Source organism: Nicotiana tomentosiformis, chromosome 1 (assembly GCF_000390325.3).
Source record: "Nicotiana tomentosiformis chromosome 1, ASM39032v3, whole genome shotgun sequence".
Lineage (NCBI taxonomy): Eukaryota > Viridiplantae > Streptophyta > Magnoliopsida > Solanales > Solanaceae > Nicotiana > Nicotiana tomentosiformis.
Genome location: NC_090812.1, coordinates 141,497,822 through 141,517,491, shown reverse-complemented (window position 1 = coordinate 141,517,491; position 19,670 = coordinate 141,497,822). Strand labels below are relative to the sequence as shown.

Here is a 19,670-nt window from a genome sequence, read left to right as displayed (position 1 = left end):
TAAATCTTTTTACAACAAGATCCAAGGTAATGTATTGCAAACATACATATTAACTTGAATTAATCCTTGCTAATATAAATAATAGTATTACTAAATGAAGTTAAAAGTATTATATCTTATAAGAATACTATACTATAAATAAGTACGAGAGAAAATGAAAGATAATAAGAGTATTAGTTTTTTTTGCATATATTTGTATAACCGTATACAATTTGAATTCTTATTAAATTTGACTTTAGATCACTAAATCTTTTGAACCGCCCTTGCTATACTCTCTACTATTTACTAATCCATGGTAAAAATAGAAGTAACAACTAGTCATTTTGGGGGGAGGGGATGGAAGAATAGAAAATGTTATTGGTTATTTTTCAGTTTTTGCAAGTCATAAAACTCTGTTGCTAGAGAATAGGTAAAGGCACTGGCATCTAGGAATTTCTCTTATGTTGCTCCTTGTAATAATTAGTTAGTAGCTTTTTCCCTCCAATGAAATAAAATTATTTTAGGCTAAAAACTAGATATTATTTTTTCTGAAATGAACGGAAATATAATAGTACAATCAATTGCACATATCCTTAGATCCTAAATATTCAACAATGTTTTAATGACTGATAAAAACCTAATTTATCCATTTTAAAATAATTTGATTATAATCCATTTCTACTTGTTCTAAAATGAATTTAAGCTAATATTGATCATGAATTTTGTTTCTTATTACATATTTCGGCATTCCATTAGCTTTGATTCAAAAAAATTAAATACAAAACAAAAAGGAAAAGTTTTACACTTTCCTTGTGTTTGACAAATTCAAAGCCTGTTTTACATTAATGTGATTCATGAACAAGTCAAACTTTAATATACATATGGCTTTTTGAAGGTTAAGTTAAATCAAAATAATTTTTCTTTGTTTGCTACACTAGTAAAAATTGTCTTTTTATGTGGTATCTGAAGTTCCATCATAAAGTCTTTAAGGAATAGACAAAAAAAAAGTTGATAATTATAGCATGTTGTTAGACTAAGACCATCGTCAAAGGAGAATGAAACAAAAAAAAGCCTGTTATAAAAACTATAAGGAATTAGCAACAGATGTAGTATATTTGGGAAAGAATTACACAATAAATTAGTTTATAAGCTGATCTTGTAATATTGTAGCCTACTTACAAGTTTGTAAATTTGTAGCTCAATGTCAATAAACCCATATTCGAAAAAGTTTTCCGTTTTTTTTTTTTGCAAATCTTCAGGCGTGAAATATTGGTGAGTTTTCATTCTCCTTCTTTCTCAAGTTTATACATACCTATCCCAGCAACAAAAACTCAAAAACAGACGCGAGAAACCTAAAATCGTATCTTCTCCAATGCTAATTTTGTTAGATTTCGGATATGATTTTGTGAGAAATTTGGAGTGATCGTTGTTTAGACTTGTTAGAAATAGTCTAAAGAGACTATATATACATTTTGAAGCCATTTGATGGAGATTCAGACTAGTTTTGAACAAGGATTGCTAGTAAAAGTCGTACAAGAAGTTTGTCAGAGACGCTTGTACACTTTTATACAAGCAGGTACAATATGTATAATAATAATAATAATAATAATAAAAAGAAAATGTGAGAAATCCACCTAATACATGTAAATAATGTATCAACCTTGCATATAACATTGTATAAGAGGTGTTTACACACTACTATACAATATTATATATTGTTATATAAATGAATCCTATCAATAGGGATTCAAGGGTTCTTCTTCTTCCTTGAGTCTCTTTTGAAATTTAACTCAAATCTGCTTCAAATCACTTCAAATTTAAGTTTTAAACTTCTCTTAATGATTCCAATCAATTGGGATAATACCAAATCCAAACAATTAACAAACTCGAAAAACCCAATTTCTAAAATCGAAGCTTCGAACGACCTTTAATGATGACTCTTATTTTTCAAGTTTTTAATCGACCATTGCGATTGAGGATAAGACTGAGACAATGCCAGCACCTTCTTTCTAATTTGATGATCCAATTACCAAGTGAACCTCTTTAGTGCACGACGTAAATAACTAATTCATTTTATGTATTATTGGACCAACTTTGAATGTGGAAGGAGAATAACAATGGCAGAGGAATTTAGGGGTGCAAAGTCATGACATAGGGAGAAGAAGAATACAACAACAACCCAGTATAATTCACTAGTGAGATCTGGGGAGGGTAGTTTGTACGCAAACCTTACCTCTACCCTGGGGTAGAGAGACTATTTCCGATAGACCCTCGGCTCCCTCCCTCCAAAAACTCTCCACTAGGGAGAAGAAGAATGAAGAAAAGAAAAAAAAAATGTTAGAAGGGGTGGGCTAACGAATGAAAAGTAATTTTTAAGTTATGTACAACCTGGGCCACACCGGGTAAGAGATTCAAACGTGAGCCATTTTTTGATGGGTTGTTGGACCAAGTGCGTGTATTTCTCTCTATATTCTTTATGTGCAATATATTATATTAAATATATATCATATCGTATATCCAAGTTATCTGATTAAAGCATATAATAATAAATTGAGCTTAGACGGATTAAAAAATAGATTTGCTTATATACACTTACAATGCAATGAAGGCTTACACAATTGATGAGATTTAACATATTATAATAGTTGCATATGTTTTATCTTTTAGATTTATAATTCTACTTATTATAATTAGTTATCTAGGAGTCTCATTATCATTTTGGCAACCTAAAAGTAGGGGCGGAGCTAGAGAATAAGTTACATGTTCAAATAAATACAGTTATTTTTGCTTGGACTATGTTTGTGTAGAAAAGCTATTAAATATGTAATTATAAATCCAATAACTAAAATAGACTATGAATTTGGTAGCCCGTTAAAAACCATAAACTTCGCTCCGCATTTGTCTAAAGTGTTAACCCTTAAATGAATATAGTGGAATACTAATTAAATACTCTACTAGTGATGTTTAATTGTACTAGTATTAAGTATGGTTAAATAATCAATATTTTAAAAGAGGTCATCCTTGGCAAGAAAACCAGAAACGTACCAAACAATGTGGGAAGACCAAAGGCATGCATGGTTTTGGTGTATCCCAAATAATAATAATAATGGCTAATCTGCCATTCCAAAATTGTACTCTTTCTTGAAATATCTGCCAACTTTTCTAGTTGTTGGTCTGTTTGTTTCAATTGGGTTTTGTGTGTATGTGATGTACAAATCATACATACATATACATAGTATCTATCTATGGTTGAATGCCACCTCTTCCTTTTTCTCTCTCTCTCTTCAGTTATAATCCTATGAAAACTCTTCTCACGCCGCCTCACTTCACTTTCACTTCTTCTGTGTTTTTCACAATTCAAGAAAATCTCCCTTTTTATTTGATTTTTGGGTAACCTTGAAAAATCAAGAAAAGCCTTTTCCTTGTGAGTTCATAATATGATCAATTCCATGGCATTATTGTTACTGTGATCAGTAAGCTCACTGGTCTTTCACACTGTGTTATGATCAAAGTTTTATGTTTTCTTACATGGGTTTTTCCTGTTTTGTTCAATAGTTCTGAAAATATTGAATATTTTGTTTGGGTTCTCATTTGATTTTTGATGATCTGTGGAGTTGGGTTTTGAGTCCTCTGATGAATTTTGGATGTGTTTGTGGGAATCTGATGTGTTATTCTATTTTGTCTGTTTCGATTGTTTTTATGTATTTTGTTTGACGTCAATATCGAGGAGACTGGTTGGTAGACTATTGTCTGTTGTCCTGGATAATGACATATTTTTTGTAAATGTGAGTGTGCTAACTCAGTTCTTGAACTGGGGTTTTGTCATTCTTTTCCAAGTTTGTCTATGTTTTTTAGAATGTGAAAATGTAGATTTCATCATCTGCTTCAAATGTGAACGAATTGCAGTGGAAAATATAGAGAACTTCTCGTAATTTTTATTTTTATATAATATTGGAGTGAGATGAGCTTAACTGGAACAATTCATACAGCCGACCCAGCTCACTTGGGATTGAGGCTTAGTAGTTATTATTATGTTCAAATATGGTCGAACTGGCATCTGTCCGATGGAGAAGAATTATGATTCTTTGTTTTTGCTTTTCCTACAATCACTTTATTTGATTCTTTAGCTTAGATGCAGTGGATGTTGCCAATATGTATCATTCTTGTAGCGGAATTTGTAGTGCAAATTTTTAAGTTGTTTTTGTGCTTGCTGATGTTTTTCCTTTTTTTTTTTTTTTTTTCTGTGTGTGTGTGTGTGATAAATTTGGTTTGCAAGGAGGATATTTAATGTGTGTGTGTGTGTGTGTGTATATATATATATATATATATATATATATTAAATTTTTAGCTAATTTTGTATTTTGTATACTGACTATGTGCTTTGACTCATTTTCTGTTCTCTCTGTTGTCGTATAGAAGAAACACTGAGTCCTGAGGTCGATGAACTTTGCTCACTTAGTGACTAGTGAAGACTAATCTTGATGCTGCCTATTGTTCGGAAAATGGAGAATGGAGTAAATGAACTGGAAAATGATGAGTTTGAGAAACTTCTTGGGGAGATTCCAAATGTTACTTCTGGGAATTCATATCCTGAGGAATCTGGAGCTATCAATTGCCCAAAAGATCAGAAGTTGGTATCCTCAAATGGGGCTTTGGCTCTGGATAGGTCGAAGACCATTGGTGTTAGTGAGCGATATAAAACCAATGGGATCTTAGGTGAGCTAAAAGAATTTGGTAACCGAGTCCAAACACCAACGAAAAAGAGGTTTGAGTCAGAAGAAATAAATTTACCAAATGAACAGGCTATAACATCCGCATTTGCTGAGCTGCATGTAAAAGATGGCAACTTGTTAGACTCTGCAGCTCCTCTGGCCAGTTCTACGCCGTTGCTGAACCATTTAGCTGTTGTGAATGGACAACACAAAAATGGCTTAGGTAAAATCCCTTCTAATTTGGATTCCAAAGTGGTAGTTGTTCCGTCTCCAAGAACACCAAATAATCTACCGACTGCTTTTAATGGTTTTAGTCCTATTGGAGAAAATTATGGGCACCAAAGTGGATATGTACATAGAATGGAGAACATATCTGCAGCTGTACCATTACCTCCTGGAGTACAAGGTGTTCACCTACTTCCACCAATTCATCCGGTTGATATTCCAGTAATTTCCAATCAACAACATTATTTCTTGGATGTTACATCACCTGCTCCTTACTTCCACTCACAAATCAATCGGCCCCACGGAGCTTGTCGACAAGAGGAACAACATTATTTCTTATATATGCAGCAGCTCCGAAATCAACAGTTGGACAGTCAGCGTCCAATTCAACCAAATGGGATGATAACAAGTAGAGCAATCAATAGTAGCCCCCGGCCACCATTCATGGAGATGCCCATACCTCACGTCAACCAGCAAGTTTCAAGGAGTATAAGCCCGTTAAATCCCCTGTTTTGCTCCGTGGGTTCTGATGCACAACAAGTTCTAGACAAAGAAGAGAAACAATATTTTCCTGAAAGAATGTTAAGACGATCGCATGGATTGGAGCCAGTCAAGTCAGCTAAATTCGGTTCTTTTGGAGGTAATCACTGTCTTTCAAATATGAACCGAAATAGAAGAGTTTTGCCCTGTGCTTATCCGAAGCGGGGTTTCTATGCTCCAAGTATGGAATCTCGCTTGGATTGTCTAGATTCAAGAAGTTATTCTCCTGATGCTGTTGATCTCAAATTTCATCGGAGGTCACAATCTCAAGAGTATAATTTAATTGATGATTTTGCTGGAAGAATATATCTCATGGCGAAGGATCAAAATGGATGCCGCTTCTTGCAAAGGAAATTTGCAGAAGGAACTTCAGAACACGTTGAAAAGATTTTTTCTGAGATTATTGTTCACATCGTGGAACTCATGATTGACCCCTTTGGCAATTACCTTGTTCAAAAGCTTCTTGAGGTGTGCAATGAGGATCAGCGAATGCAGATACTTCATGCAATCACTAGAAAAGCTGGGGATCTTGTAATGATTTCATGTGACATGCACGGGTCTGATTTCTATCTTTATCAAAGTCCTTTTTCTTACTGATATGCTTCTTTTGTTCATTTTCATCACAGTAGTTTGATTTTTTTCTTCTTCTCATCTGCAGGACCCGAGCTGTGCAAAAAGTTATTGAAACGCTTAAAACACCTGAACAGTTTTCTATGATCGTGTCCTCATTGAAACCTGGTTTAGTGAATTTAATCAAGGACATGAATGGAAACCATGTTGCACAGCGGTGCTTGCAATACTTAACACCTGAATATAGTGAAGTAAGTTTCATATGTATTCGTTCATAGAAAATATTTAGACTGGTATTTTCTTTGATGTAGTTTAGAGATCAAAGGGCTGAGTTGTTACTCAATCTTGTGGAGATGACTTAAGTGTTCCTTTTATGTAAAGAATGAACATAATCAAAATAAGCTCCTTTGCTTTGCAAGTCTGATAGAAAATGCAGAGACGGGAAAAAAGTTTGTCTCTTTTGTCCATAACTCTTATCATTTAAATTCACTACATCTTTGTAGCATGTTTGGTAGTATCAATTTTTAAACGACTTGGATTTCTCAATCTTATGGATGTTTTATTTTAGCAAGTAGACTCTATGCATACTTTTCTTTTCCGTCACATGATCAGTGTAGAAATGCTCATTTTTAAACCACCTAAACTCAGCTTCTAAGGCTGTGGGAAAACTAAGCTTTATGACAAAAGACAAGGAATGAGTTGCACATATGTCCTGCTGCCATTTACTAACAAGGCAGTTCCACTGGTTAATGTTTTGAATGCGTTATCATGGACAATATGCATGCCATTTCTAGAGCAAGTTTTCTAGTGAAAATGTTTTAAAAACCTATTCCTGTGTAACTTTGCTGGTGCTAATTTTAATGTGCAACATTCCTTATTTACAAGTTATTTTCCACTCAAAGGACATGCTATGTAATCTTTATCAGCAATGAAATGTGTGCTTTGCTTCATTAGTTCAGTTGAATTGCAATCATTGCCTAGTATACTTAAAAGGAGAGTCATAGAGTCAATATCTAATACTAGTATAACTTGATGATCGGATAGTCATTCGGTTTTTCTGTCTGTCCTTGGTTGTTACAGCAGCTAGATACTCATCTCCAGTTTTGCATGAGTTTAGTTTTTTCATAGATAACTTTGAAGAGGTCATCAGGAGATTGATGTTCTCCAATGTCTCTGTTTTCACATGGGATAGATATAAACAGAATAGTCAATCTTCTCCTTGTCCTGTAAATAATACTACAGGAACTATTTGACCGCATAATCATGATTAATATATGTATTGTCCTTTTATTTGTTGTGTTGATGTCATTTCGTCAGTGACGGATTCTCTTAAACTCCAAGGACATTGGTTGACTGTGCTGCAGCAGATTGTTTATAATATTTGATCGTGCCAAGTGCCAACCTTATTGTGTTTCTATCATGTCTTATTAGGGATATCTTGTAACTGTAATATTGGTTACTCGAAACAATTCATATGCTTCCTTATAGGGAAATAAAACAAATGAACTATTATATTCATAGTGTTACTTCTCCATTTCCACTACCGATGCTTCCCTCTTACATTGTAGGGTATATTGATCCATCCTGTTGAAGTAAATTCTTTACACGCTTTCTTATTTTTTATTGTTTGTGTCACTTAATTTTGGCTTGTAACTGCTGGAGAGGTTCGTTAGTTTTCACATATAGCCATTTGAAGTTTCCTTCATTGCTTAGTGTTGCATGCCGCAGAAGTTGATGAAACTTGTTATGACACAAATTTCTTCTTTTGCAGTTCCTGTTTGAAGCTGCTATTACGAATTGTGTTGAACTTGCATCGGATCGTCATGGGTGTTGTGTGCTTCAGAAATGTCTTAGCCAATCTGATGGTGGACAAAGACATCGACTAATCTATGAGATCGCTTCTAATGCGTTGGTTCTTTCCCAAGATCCATTTGGGTATGGCAATTTCAAGTGTCAAATTTCCTTTCCTTGTTAGAATACATAAACTTGGATTTCTCTTTAGTTAAGTTTCATCGTTTTCTCTATTGCAGGAATTATGTTGTGCAATATATTTTCGACATCGGTAATCCCTGGGCGACAGCAGATATATTTGACCAGCTGCGGGGTAAATATGCGGATCTTTCTATGCAAAAATACAGCAGTAATGTAGTTGAGAAATGCCTAAAGCATGCGGATGAAGAACGTTGTTCATATATTATTGAGGAGCTGATAAGTGATCCTCGACTAGACCAGATCATGCAGGACCCATATGGAAACTATGTTATCCAAGCTGCTCTAAATATCTCAAAGGTTAGTTATTTTAGCACCCGCCTTATCTCTTTGCGATCTTAAATATTGTTGCTAGTTTCAAGATACAGATTTGGTAGTTCGGATATACTTCTGAAGAGGCCCCTAAATTGGACGAGTCATTGGCTCTGCGCTTGAAACATTTGTTCTTGCGGGATATAAAGAACTTTTCTTCTCCTAGGTGTTTGAAGTTGTTCTTGTGATTACCAGGTCCACTGCACACAGCTCCTGTAAAGAACATAAATAGTGGCAATTGGCAACAAGTAAACATTGAAGGACCCCAACGATACAGTTGAACACAATAATCTTGCATTTGACACTTCACTACTGCATGTTCTAATGTTAAAGAGTATATTGACAATTTCCTTACATGTAGGGAGCTCTGCGTGCTGCACTAGTGGAGGCCGTGAGAGCCCATGTTCCTATTCTTCGGACCAGTCCTTATGGGAAGAAGGTCCTCTCATGCAATGGTCTTAAAAAATAAGTTGCAGGTATGATAATATTATCCAAATCTTGCATCAACATTTAAGTTGTTTCAACGGCATACAAGTGTTTTCTTCCTGGACATCATAGGGATTATCTTTCCAAATTTCCATCCAACTTAACATTATGTTTTTCCAGACAGACCATGTAATTTATGTGGAGTAATAAAGCAGGACAAAAAATGCCCTAAAGTTGTCTCCATAGGCTGGGCAGCCAGTATCCACAAGTTTTGAGGCTTGGAAGGAAGTGGTATTTTCGTCGCTCGTCTTAGGAGATGGGTACATGTTACCGCCTTTTTGAAAATTTCTTCTATTTTGTGGGTTCTAAACCATATTTTTCTTTGAAGGAACTAAAAACTTTGTATATTTTGCTGATGCCTTTCCTTCCACACCACCTTTTATGTGCTCACTGTGAAAGTGGCAAGAGGAACTTGATATTGTAGAAATAATCAATTTTGAAGGTGTATATTTACGCTTGGATGTTTGCTGGAGGGATTCTTCTATAATAAACAATTCTATTTATTCATTTGTTTATAAGTATTTTGTTTTCCATGCCTTACTTGTAAAGAACTGCTTTGGTTCTGTTCTTGATTTCATTATTTCATAATGCAGTCTGATTCATATTCAGATTATGGCTTTGTTTTTCTGAGATTAAGGAGAAATGGAGTGCAAGGAAACTTATTTTTTATTGAAATAGTAGTTTTCTTTCTAAGTATTCATAAGAAAGATTTAGAAAGAGAAGTATAAAGCAAGATGATTATCAAATAGAAGGCTTAAGGTCGTTGTTAAGTTCAACTGTAAATGAAGATCTTGGTATAGTTTAATAGGTTTTAGCTCCTCCCTTTTCCACATTCACTTTATGTTCACTTATGTTATATACTTGGAGGTCGTTTGGTTGATGGTTGGGAAGGAAATTATTCATGTATTAAAACTTATAAGCTAATACCATATTTGGTAGATTTTTAGTTTTATATAAAATTCACCGCACCATGTACGGTGTTTGGTTATCATTTTACAATCCTACGTAAAGAAAGTGTAAATTAAGAGTCAATTTATGTATTATTTTATATGGGGTAGAGGGAGTCCTGAGAAGTATTGGGGAGAGGTGATTAGACATGATATGACACTTCTGCAGCTTACTAAGGACATGACCCTTAATAGAAAGTTGTGGAGGTCGAGGATTAGGGTAGAAGGTTAGTAGGTAGTATAGCGTACGTCAATTAGAAAATAAAGAGATCATGTGTACAATACCAATTCATTACCATTAGTTACTTCATTTTAAAGTCCTCAATATATTACATTGCACATCTATAGTTTATGAGTGGAACATGTGATATACTTACAACATTATTAGTTTGACCTTCCCAATACCAACGTACAACCCACACCATGTCTATGGAGCCTTTAACGGGTATAAAAGAGTATAAGGATAATATCGGCAACAAGGCTCCGGGTATACCTCAAACACAATATATGAGAAAACAAAGGGTACATAACCCCGGTATGAAATGGGGCTCACCAAGAAGCTGAGAGGAGGGTATACTGCTGTCACTGATCGATGCCGCCTGCTATGGAACCACCTGCATCCATTAAAAGATGCAGCACCCCCAGTAAAAGGGACGTGAGTACATGTGAAATAGTACTCATATGAAAATACGGTAACTCAAATAAGAGGCATTTAAAGTGCACCAATAGACTACAAAATGTCCCATAAAATCAAATATCAAGACTTATTATACTTTCATCCTTCTAAACTTCTTTTGGGATCAACTGAGCCATATGAACTATACCGGAATACATAGTATAATATAATTGAAACAACATGTACAAACAACTCCAACGAAAGTGGCACCTATTGCCTGCATTAATAATGCGTTTCACTAGACCGTCCATATCCCTCTCTTATTTTACGCCCATATATTTCATAGGCCGTCCTTAGTGTTCACATATCATATTATATACCTATGCGTTTCATAGACAGTCCATGGTGTTTATTCATACCGTACACCTATATATTTCATACACAATACACTTATGCGTTCATAGACAGTCCATATGATTCCATATACTATGCACCTATGTGTTTCATCGACCGTCCACTGGATTTCATATCACAATATACCTATGTATTTCATAGGCCATCCATAGGATTCATAACACAATATACTTATGCGTTTCATAGACCGTCCATAGGGTTTATAACACAATATACCTATTTGTTTCATAGACCGTCCATAGGGTTCCATATACAATGCACCTATGCGTTTCATAGACCGTCCACAAGATTTCATATCATAATATACCTATGTGTTTCATAGACCATCCATAGGATTCATAACACAATATACCTATGCGTTTCATAAACCGTCCATAGGGTTTCCATAACACATCACTATGCACATAATCATATATAAACTCGAGTGACATGACTAACACTACTTTTAACGTCGTAAGTTCCCGGATCATTGGAACACTTCATGTTCATGCTCATCATGGAGAAATATAGTTCTTTACATTAACACATGCATGGCAAATCAGTAAGTAGATTTCAATGGTACATGGATCCAATTTCCTTTCGTATGGTTCATCATCATTAAGCATAGTATGTCTCTTTTACACCTCATTATATACCTATTTGTCATCTTGGGTCACTAGCTAAGTTCATGATTCTCATTTTGGCAACGGCCATAGTTCACGTTCATACTATCACTTACTTGTACTAGTCACAGTTGATCATAGGACACTAATGACATTATTATGTAAAGGACTTTCAACTCATTTCATAGTCTTTTACGCATCTTTTCATTTCATTGGCACTAGTGGCTACAAATGTAATATCATTCTTACCACGTTGGCCGTATTTCGTATTTTATGTTCACCCCTTTCACTTTCATACTTCATCATGGATTATCAATAACAAAGCATCTCTAAATCATGACTTTTAGTTCACATATGAGCAAATAAGAAATGCTAGGCACATTGAGCTTTCTTCAACAATTTGGCATGATAGCTAGCAATTAAGACATAATTGAATTCATAATATTTTGACACCTGGTCACATTTAAATACAATCTCAAAGGATAAGACAATAGGATAAGAGCATTCGGATTACATTTTGAACATATATCTTTTGACATAGAGTTTGTTCGGAATAGTCAAGCTTATAAAGAACAACTCGGAATATGAGATATAAGAGCTTGAGCCAATCATACAACATACGAGGACATAATGGATTCGATTCTACAAGAGGAGTTTAGCCAACATACCTTGCTTCGAGCCTTTTAATTTATTACAATATTTCAGAAATCTTATCCACTTCGATCTATTTAGAGATATAACAAAATTAAACACAAATTAGGAAGGAGTTCATAGTTTCAGCTCACTTGAGTATTTTATCAAACACTAGGTGTGCAAATTACACTTACCCGAGCCCTCGGGGCTCCAACGAAACATCCACACATGTCTAGAAATATCATACAAACTCACTCGCGCGATCAAAATACTAAAATAATATTTAAAACTATGAGTTGAGCTCTAAAACGCATGGATTTCAAAGAAATTTTCAAAACTTCTAAAATTTCAACTAAACGTCTGAATCTTATCAAATCAACTCTGAACGATGCCAAATTTTGCAAACAAGTTCTAAATGCCATAACAGACTTATTCCAAGTCCCAAAATTAAATTCCGAGCTCAATAGCTAAAAGTCAGCCTACAGTCAAACTTTTTAACTTAAAATTGCCAAATTTTGGCAAATCAACACAAATCAGTCTACGGACTTTCAAAATCAATTCTGGGCATACGCATAAGTCCGAAATCACGATACAAAGCTATTCGAGTCATAAAAATATATTTTCGGGGTCATTTTCACAAAAGTCAATGTTTGGTCAAACATTTTCAAATTTAAACTTCTAATTTTAGAATCAAGGGTCCAAATCAACCTGAAAGCTTCCCGGAATGAAACTAGTCAACTCCGCAAGTCATAAAAGTATAAACACACATGTATGAAGCAATAAAAGGGGTATCGGGGCACAATTACGCAAAAATTGATCGGGTCGTTACATTTTTCCTCTCTTAAAACAAATATTCATCCTCGAACGTGCATAAGGACATACCTGAAGTGGTGAATAGATAAGGATAACGACTACGTATACCGTGATCAGTATCCTAGGTTTCCTCCTCGACCGGATGACCCCTCAATTGAACCTTCACTAAAGCAATATCCTTTTATCTCAATTTTCGGACCTGCCGGTCCAAGATAGCCACGGGCTCCTTAATGTAAGTCAAATCCTCGTCCAACTGGACCTTGCTGAAGTCTAGAACATGTGACATATCACCATAATAGTTCTGTAGCATCGAGACATGGAACATCTGATGAACTGCCGATAAACTAGGTGGCAAGGCAAGCTTGTAGGCCACCTCTCCAATCCTCTCAAGGATCTCAAAAGGTCCGATATACCTAAGGCTTAACTTTTCCTTCATCACGAACCTCATCACAACCTCCATGGGTGAAACCTAGAGCAAACCTCGCTCTCCAATTAGGGGTGGCATGTGGGCCGGTCCGGTCCCTAAATGGGCAGGTCCAAACGGTCCCGGGCTAAACGGTCTTTTTGTAAGAACCGGTCCGAGATCGGACCCACGAACTCATGGTCTCGGGCTAAGCGGGTCGGGCCCGCTGGCTAAGTGGGCCCAATGACTAAATACATTTTTTTAAAATTAAATAAAAATTAGAGATAAAACGATGTTTAAAAAAATACCTTGTAAATTTTATTATAGAATTGTGACCTAAATATTTTAATTCAAATTTAAAGACAAAAATATTGTAAAGAGATATTCAAAGCAATGCCTTGTAATTTTATTATAGCATTAAAAAAATATGGCAATATTTTTCTTAGTCTTCCTCCCCCCTATGAAATGAGCACAACAAGTAATACCACCATTGAGAAGAAAAAGAAACTAGCCAAGATGTGCCAAAATACAAGTTACATAATACATACTAATTTTTATTTATACAAGTTACATGGTATCTCTTACAAACTTCATAAATCCTTCAAGGTCCGGAGGAATTTCTGTTTGTGGTGGAGAAAAAGTAGCTTGGTCATCGCCGCTTCCAATGTCGGGCGAAGCAGCATCCTCCGCAAGTTCAGCTAGCATTTCTTCGTAAGCTTCGTCTTCCTCTGGTTGTGATTCAGCAAGTCCAAAATTTCTTCTTTCAGAACGGATCCAATCTCTGAAAAGTATTGATTTTTCCAAGCTCTCCCTTATAGACGCTCTATAATTATCGAGTTGAAGTCTTGCTTGACTGAAAGCACTCTCTGATGCCATTGTTGAAGCTTGAATAGTTAAAATATCTCGGGCCATCCTTGAAAGAACCGGAAAGAATTTTTCTTTGTCCTTCCACCATTGCAAAAGATTAAAGGAGCCATCAGGATTCACTTCCTCAATTCCCTGCGACAAATAAACTTCAAGCTCATACCAAAATTGAGGACCTCCTAATTTTATACAAGGATTTAACAAAGCAGCAACACCATAAATAGGGGGAATATGAAAAAAATATTTTTTAAACTTTTTTCTCATAGAATCAATAGCAAGTTTATAAATTTTCCCGCCCTTTGAAAAATAAGCAAACAAATTAACAAGTTCTGCAATATAAACTAAACAGTTAGAAATAGTAGGATAATATTGCCCAGAAAATTTATTTGTAGTAATATCAAATTATAATAAACTATTATCTCTATCAAGAATAGCAGGTGTAGGACGGATATGGGGTTTGGTTCGGAGAACCGGGGGCAGGGGAGGAGGAACAACATGACCACTAGATTTGCCACTCTTGGATTTTCCCTTATTCTTATTTTTGGAAAAATAATTTTTTAAGAAAGCCATCTTAATTAATCAAGTAATAGCAAATAAATAAAACAAACAAAACTATAATATTAAGACTTAAGAGTTGGAACGCGTTTACCGAATTGACGAACAACTTGTTGAAAATTGATTATCGTTGAAGACCTGAATACTTTAATTCACCAACTTCACAATTGTTTCACAAATTGTAACAACCTCAATATTTTTGAACTATTTTTTGGAATAAAGTAAGCAATAGTAGCAATTATAGGAGAAAGTTTGAGAGAGATTGTGATAGATTGATATTGATTTTGTAAGAAAAATAAAATAATGAGGGGGTATTTATAGTTGAAAATAGGAAAAAATGTAATTATAAAAAATTTGGAGTTAAAACAAAGTTGGATGGGTTAATGGCTATTTTCTAAACAGCCAACGGCTATTTTTGACAGCCCAACGACTGTTTTTTAAATTTTCCAAACGGCTAGTGTTTTTAAAAAAAATATTACCGTTTGGCCCGCCAAGCGACCGGTCCGGTCCCGGTCCTACCGGTTCTAAAGACAAGAACCAGCCCACGAGACCGGCCCAGGCCCAAATATACCGATCCTACCGGTCCCGAACCACTTAGCACGTTTGGCCCGTTTGAACCGCGGTACCGGGCCGGTCCTGGACCGGCCCACCTGCCACCCTTATCTCCAATCATGAATGAAACATCGCGAACCTTCCGATCTGCATAACTCTTCTGCCTCGATTGGGTGTACGAAGCCCACCCTGGATCATCTTGACCTTCTCCAAATCATCTCGAACCCGATCCGTGCGTCATAACTTAGCCTCTCCCGGCTCAAACCACCCAACTGGAGAATGACATTGTCTCCCATATAGAGCCTCATACGGAGCCATCTGGATACTTAAATGGTAGTTGTTGTTGTAGGCAAACTCTGCAAGTGGCAAGAACTGATTCCAAGCACCTCCGAAATCCATCACACACGCACGACGGATATCCTCCAAAATCTGAATAGTGCACTCAGACTGTCCGTCCGTCTGAGGGTGAATGTTGTACTCAACTCAACTCGTGTGCCGAGCTCACATTGTATGGCCTTCTAGAAATGCGAGATGAAATGTGTACCCCTGCCAGAGATGATAGATATTGGTATGCCATGAAGTCAGACAATCTCGCGGATATAAACCTGAGCCAGTTGCTCTAAAGAATAGGTAGTCACTACCGGAATAAAATGAGCCAACTTGGTCAACCTGTCCCCAATCGCCCATACCGCATCAAACATCCTCTGAGTCCATGGGAGCCCAACAATGAAGTCCATGGTGACATGTTCCCATTTCCACTCAGGAATCTCAAGCCGCTGAAGAAAACCATTCGGTCGCTGATGCTCATACTTCACCTGATGACAATTTAGGCATCGAGCTACATACTCCACTGTGTCCTTCTTAATCTTCCTCCACCAATAGTGCTGCCTCAAGTCCTGATACATCTTAGTGACACCCGGATAAATTGAGTACCAGGAACTGTGGGCCTCCTGAAGAATCAACTCACGCAAACTATCCACATTGGTCACACATAACCGGCCTTGCATCCCTAACACACCGTCATCCCCAATAGTAACTTCCTTGGCATCGCCATGCTGAACTGTGTCCTTGAGTACAAGCACATGGGGGTCGTCATACAGACGCTCTCTGATACGGTCATATAGAGAAGACGGAGAAACCATGTAGGCAAGAGCTGAACTAGGCTCCGAAATATCCAATCTAACAAACTAGTTGGCTAAGGCCTAAAACTCCAATGCTAATGGCCTCTCTGCTAGTAGTTGATATGCTAAGCTACACAAACTCTCCGCCTTTTGACTCAAGGCATCGGCCACCATATTGGCTTTTCCGAGATGATATAGAATGGTAATATCATAGTACATAAGTAACTCTAACAACCTCCGCTGCCGCAAGTTAAGATCCTTCTGTTTGAACAAATGTTGTAGACTCCGATGGTCAGTAAAGACCTCACACGGAACACCATACAAATAATGCTGCCATATCTTCAATGCATGAACAATGGCTGCCAACTCAAAATTGTGGACTGGATAATTATTCTCATGAGTCTTCAACTGTCGAGACTCATAGGCAATCACCCTACCGTCTTGCATCAACACTGCGCCAAGGCTAACACATGACGCATCACAATACATAGTAGACCCCTAGCCCGTAGGAAACACCAACACTTGGGTTGTGGTCAAAGCAATCTTGAGCTTTTGAAAGCTCGCCTCACACTCCTCGGTCCATCTGAAAGGAGCACCCTTCTGTGCCAATCTGGTCATAGGTGCAGCAATAGATGTCAAGCCTTCTACAAAACGACAATAATACCCGGCCAAACTAAGGAAACTCTGGATCTCAGTAGCTGAAGATGGTCTGGGCCAACTCTGCACTGCCTCAATCTTCTTCGGATATACCTTGTTCCACTCACTCGACACTGCATGACCCAAAAACGCCACCGAATCAAGCCAGAATTCACACTTTGAAAACTTTGCATATAACTTCTTCTCCCTCGAGGTCTAGAGCACGATCCTCAGATGTTGCTCATGATCTTCCCAACTACGGGAGTACACCAAGATGTCGTCAATAAACAGAATAATGAATAAATCAAGATAAAGCTGGAATACATTGTTCATCAGGTGCATAAAAGTTGTTGGGGCATTGGTCAGCCCAAATGGCATCACAAGGAACTTGTAGTGAGTATACCGAGACCTAAAGACAATCTTCAGAATATCTAGATCCCGAATCTTCAACTGATGATAACCTGACCGCAAATCAATCTTGGAAAATACTTTGGCACCCTGTAGCTGATCAAATAGGTCATCAATGTGTGGTAATGGATAGATGTTCTTCACTGTAACCTTGTTCAACTGACGATAATCAATACACATGTGTATAGAGCCATCCTTCTTCTTCACAAACAAGACCGGAGCACCCCACAGCGACACAATAGGCCGAATGAATCCCTTATCAAGCAACTCTTGCAACTACTCCTTTAGCTCCTTCAGCTCTGCTAAGGCCATACGATATGGTGGAATAGAAATGGGCTGAGTGCCCGGCAACAAGTTAATACCAAAACAATGTCCCTATCGGGCAGCATTCCAGGAAGATATGCTGGTAATACATCTAGAAAGTCTCTCACTGCCGGAACTGACTCAATGGTAGGAGTATCAGCACTGGCATTCCGCACAAAGTCTAGATAAGAATTAAACCCCTTCTCAACTATCTGCCGAGCCTTTAGAAATGATATAACCCTGCTAGGAACATAATCTAATGTACCCCTCCACTCTAATCGTGGTAAACCTGGCATAGCCAACGTCACAGTTTTGGGGTGACAATCAAGAATAGCATGATAAGGTGAAAAACAGTCTATGCCCAAGGTAACATCAAAGTCTACCATACTAAGTAACAACAAATCAACTCTGGTCTCAAAACCACCAATAACAACTAGGCACAATCGATACACACGGTCCACAATAATAGAATCTCCCACAAGTGTTGACATATAAACATGAGAACTTAAGGAATCATGCGATATATCCAAATATGGAGCAAAGTAAGATGACACATATGAATAAGCGGATCCCGGATCAAATAAGACTGATGCATATCTATTGCAAATTGGAACTATACATGTAATGACTGAGTCTGAAGCAACTACCTCTGTCCTACTTGGAAGAACATAGAATCTGGCTTGGCCTCCCCCTCTAGAGTGACCTCTACCCGCCCATCCCCTACCCCCTAGCTAGCTAAGTAGGTGGAGCAGCAACTGGGGCAGCAATCATGTCCTGAGAAGTCTGCGGACTTGAATAAATCCGTGGAGCCTGAGAAAGTGCACCCCTACTGAGTCTGGGTAGTTTTGACCATGTGCCAGGTATCACCATACTCAAAACAAGCTCTCGGTGAGAGTGGCGGCTGGGAATGGCTCGGGCCTGGTCGGTTGGAAAGGCCGTTGAAGGCACCACGCATAGGAAGTGCACTAGAAAGTGGTTGGGCAAAGTGTGCAACCTAGGACCTCGATACAGCCAGAGCACCACTAGAAGCTGGAAGTGCGGAATAAATTGGACGGCTCACATAGCCCCTACCATGACGAGTTATAGTTGCGGCGTGACCACCACTAAATCCCCCTATGCCACGAGACCTCCTATTCTCCATATCATCTCTATCACAGTCTCACATACCCTCCAATCTCTGTGCAATTTCAACCACCTTCTAATACAAAGTGTCTGACTCCAACTCCCTTGACCTGCTGTATCTAATACTCTGGTTGAGCCCATCAATGAACCGACAGAATCGTTCCCTGACTGTGGCAACCAAGGCTAGTGCATGCCTGGATAAATCACTAAATTGGATAGCATACTCCAACACTAACATAGTACCCTGGCGCAGCCACTCAAACTCCTTGCACCAAGAATCCCGAAGGGTCTGAGGAATAAACTCTCACAAGAAAACTCTTAAAACTGATCACATGTAAGTGAATATGCCTCGGTTGACCTAGCCACCTCGTACACCCGCCACTACTGATATGTCCCTTCCTTTAGCTAGAACGTAGTAAAAGCAACCCCACTATTCTCTACAGTACCCATAGTATGGAGAATGAGGTGACACTCCTTAAGAAAACCATGTGCATCCTTTGAATCCAAACCAGTAAAAGTAGGAGGGTGGTACTTCTTGAAACTCTCGAGCCTAAGTTGCTCCTTCTCAAATTTTGCTACCCTAACCACGGGCTGAATCAGAGCAACATGTTATACCGGTATAACCTCTGGAACCTGATCAACCTGGACCCGTTGCTCTGGGGTACGGGTCGTGGGAGTCTATGTTCCTCCCCCAGCCTAAGATGTGGCTGACGCAAGTGGGATCAATCCCGCCTGAGCTAAGGTACTGAACATGCTCAGGAACTGTGCGAGGGTCTCTTAAACTACTGGGGTGGCAATAGGCGCCTCGAGTGTCTGACCCTTGACTGCAACTACTGATGGCTCCTCTGTCGTAGCTCGGGCTGGTGCT

The 19,670-nt window shown here is 37.7% G+C and overlaps 1 protein-coding gene across 2 annotated transcripts; it reads left to right on the top strand.

Moving 5' to 3' along the window:
* Positions 1-3,033: 3,033 nt before the first annotated feature.
* Positions 3,034-9,421, top strand: LOC104107131 (pumilio homolog 12). Of its 2 annotated transcripts, none has more exons than XM_009615858.4 (7): positions 3,034-3,452; positions 4,396-6,013; positions 6,115-6,277; positions 7,798-7,961; positions 8,057-8,315; positions 8,689-8,803; positions 8,938-9,421. In XM_009615858.4, the coding sequence occupies exons 2-6, from the start codon at positions 4,461-4,463 to the stop codon at positions 8,794-8,796; spliced, it is 2,247 nt and encodes a 748-aa protein (XP_009614153.1). In that variant the 5' UTR covers positions 3,034-3,452; positions 4,396-4,460; the 3' UTR covers positions 8,797-8,803; positions 8,938-9,421. The 2 variants fall into 2 exon arrangements, with proteins under 2 accessions (XP_009614153.1, XP_009614151.1); XM_009615856.4 differs by having other exon boundaries at positions 3,035-3,452; positions 8,934-9,421.
* The last annotated feature ends 10,249 nt before the right edge of the window (positions 9,422-19,670 follow it).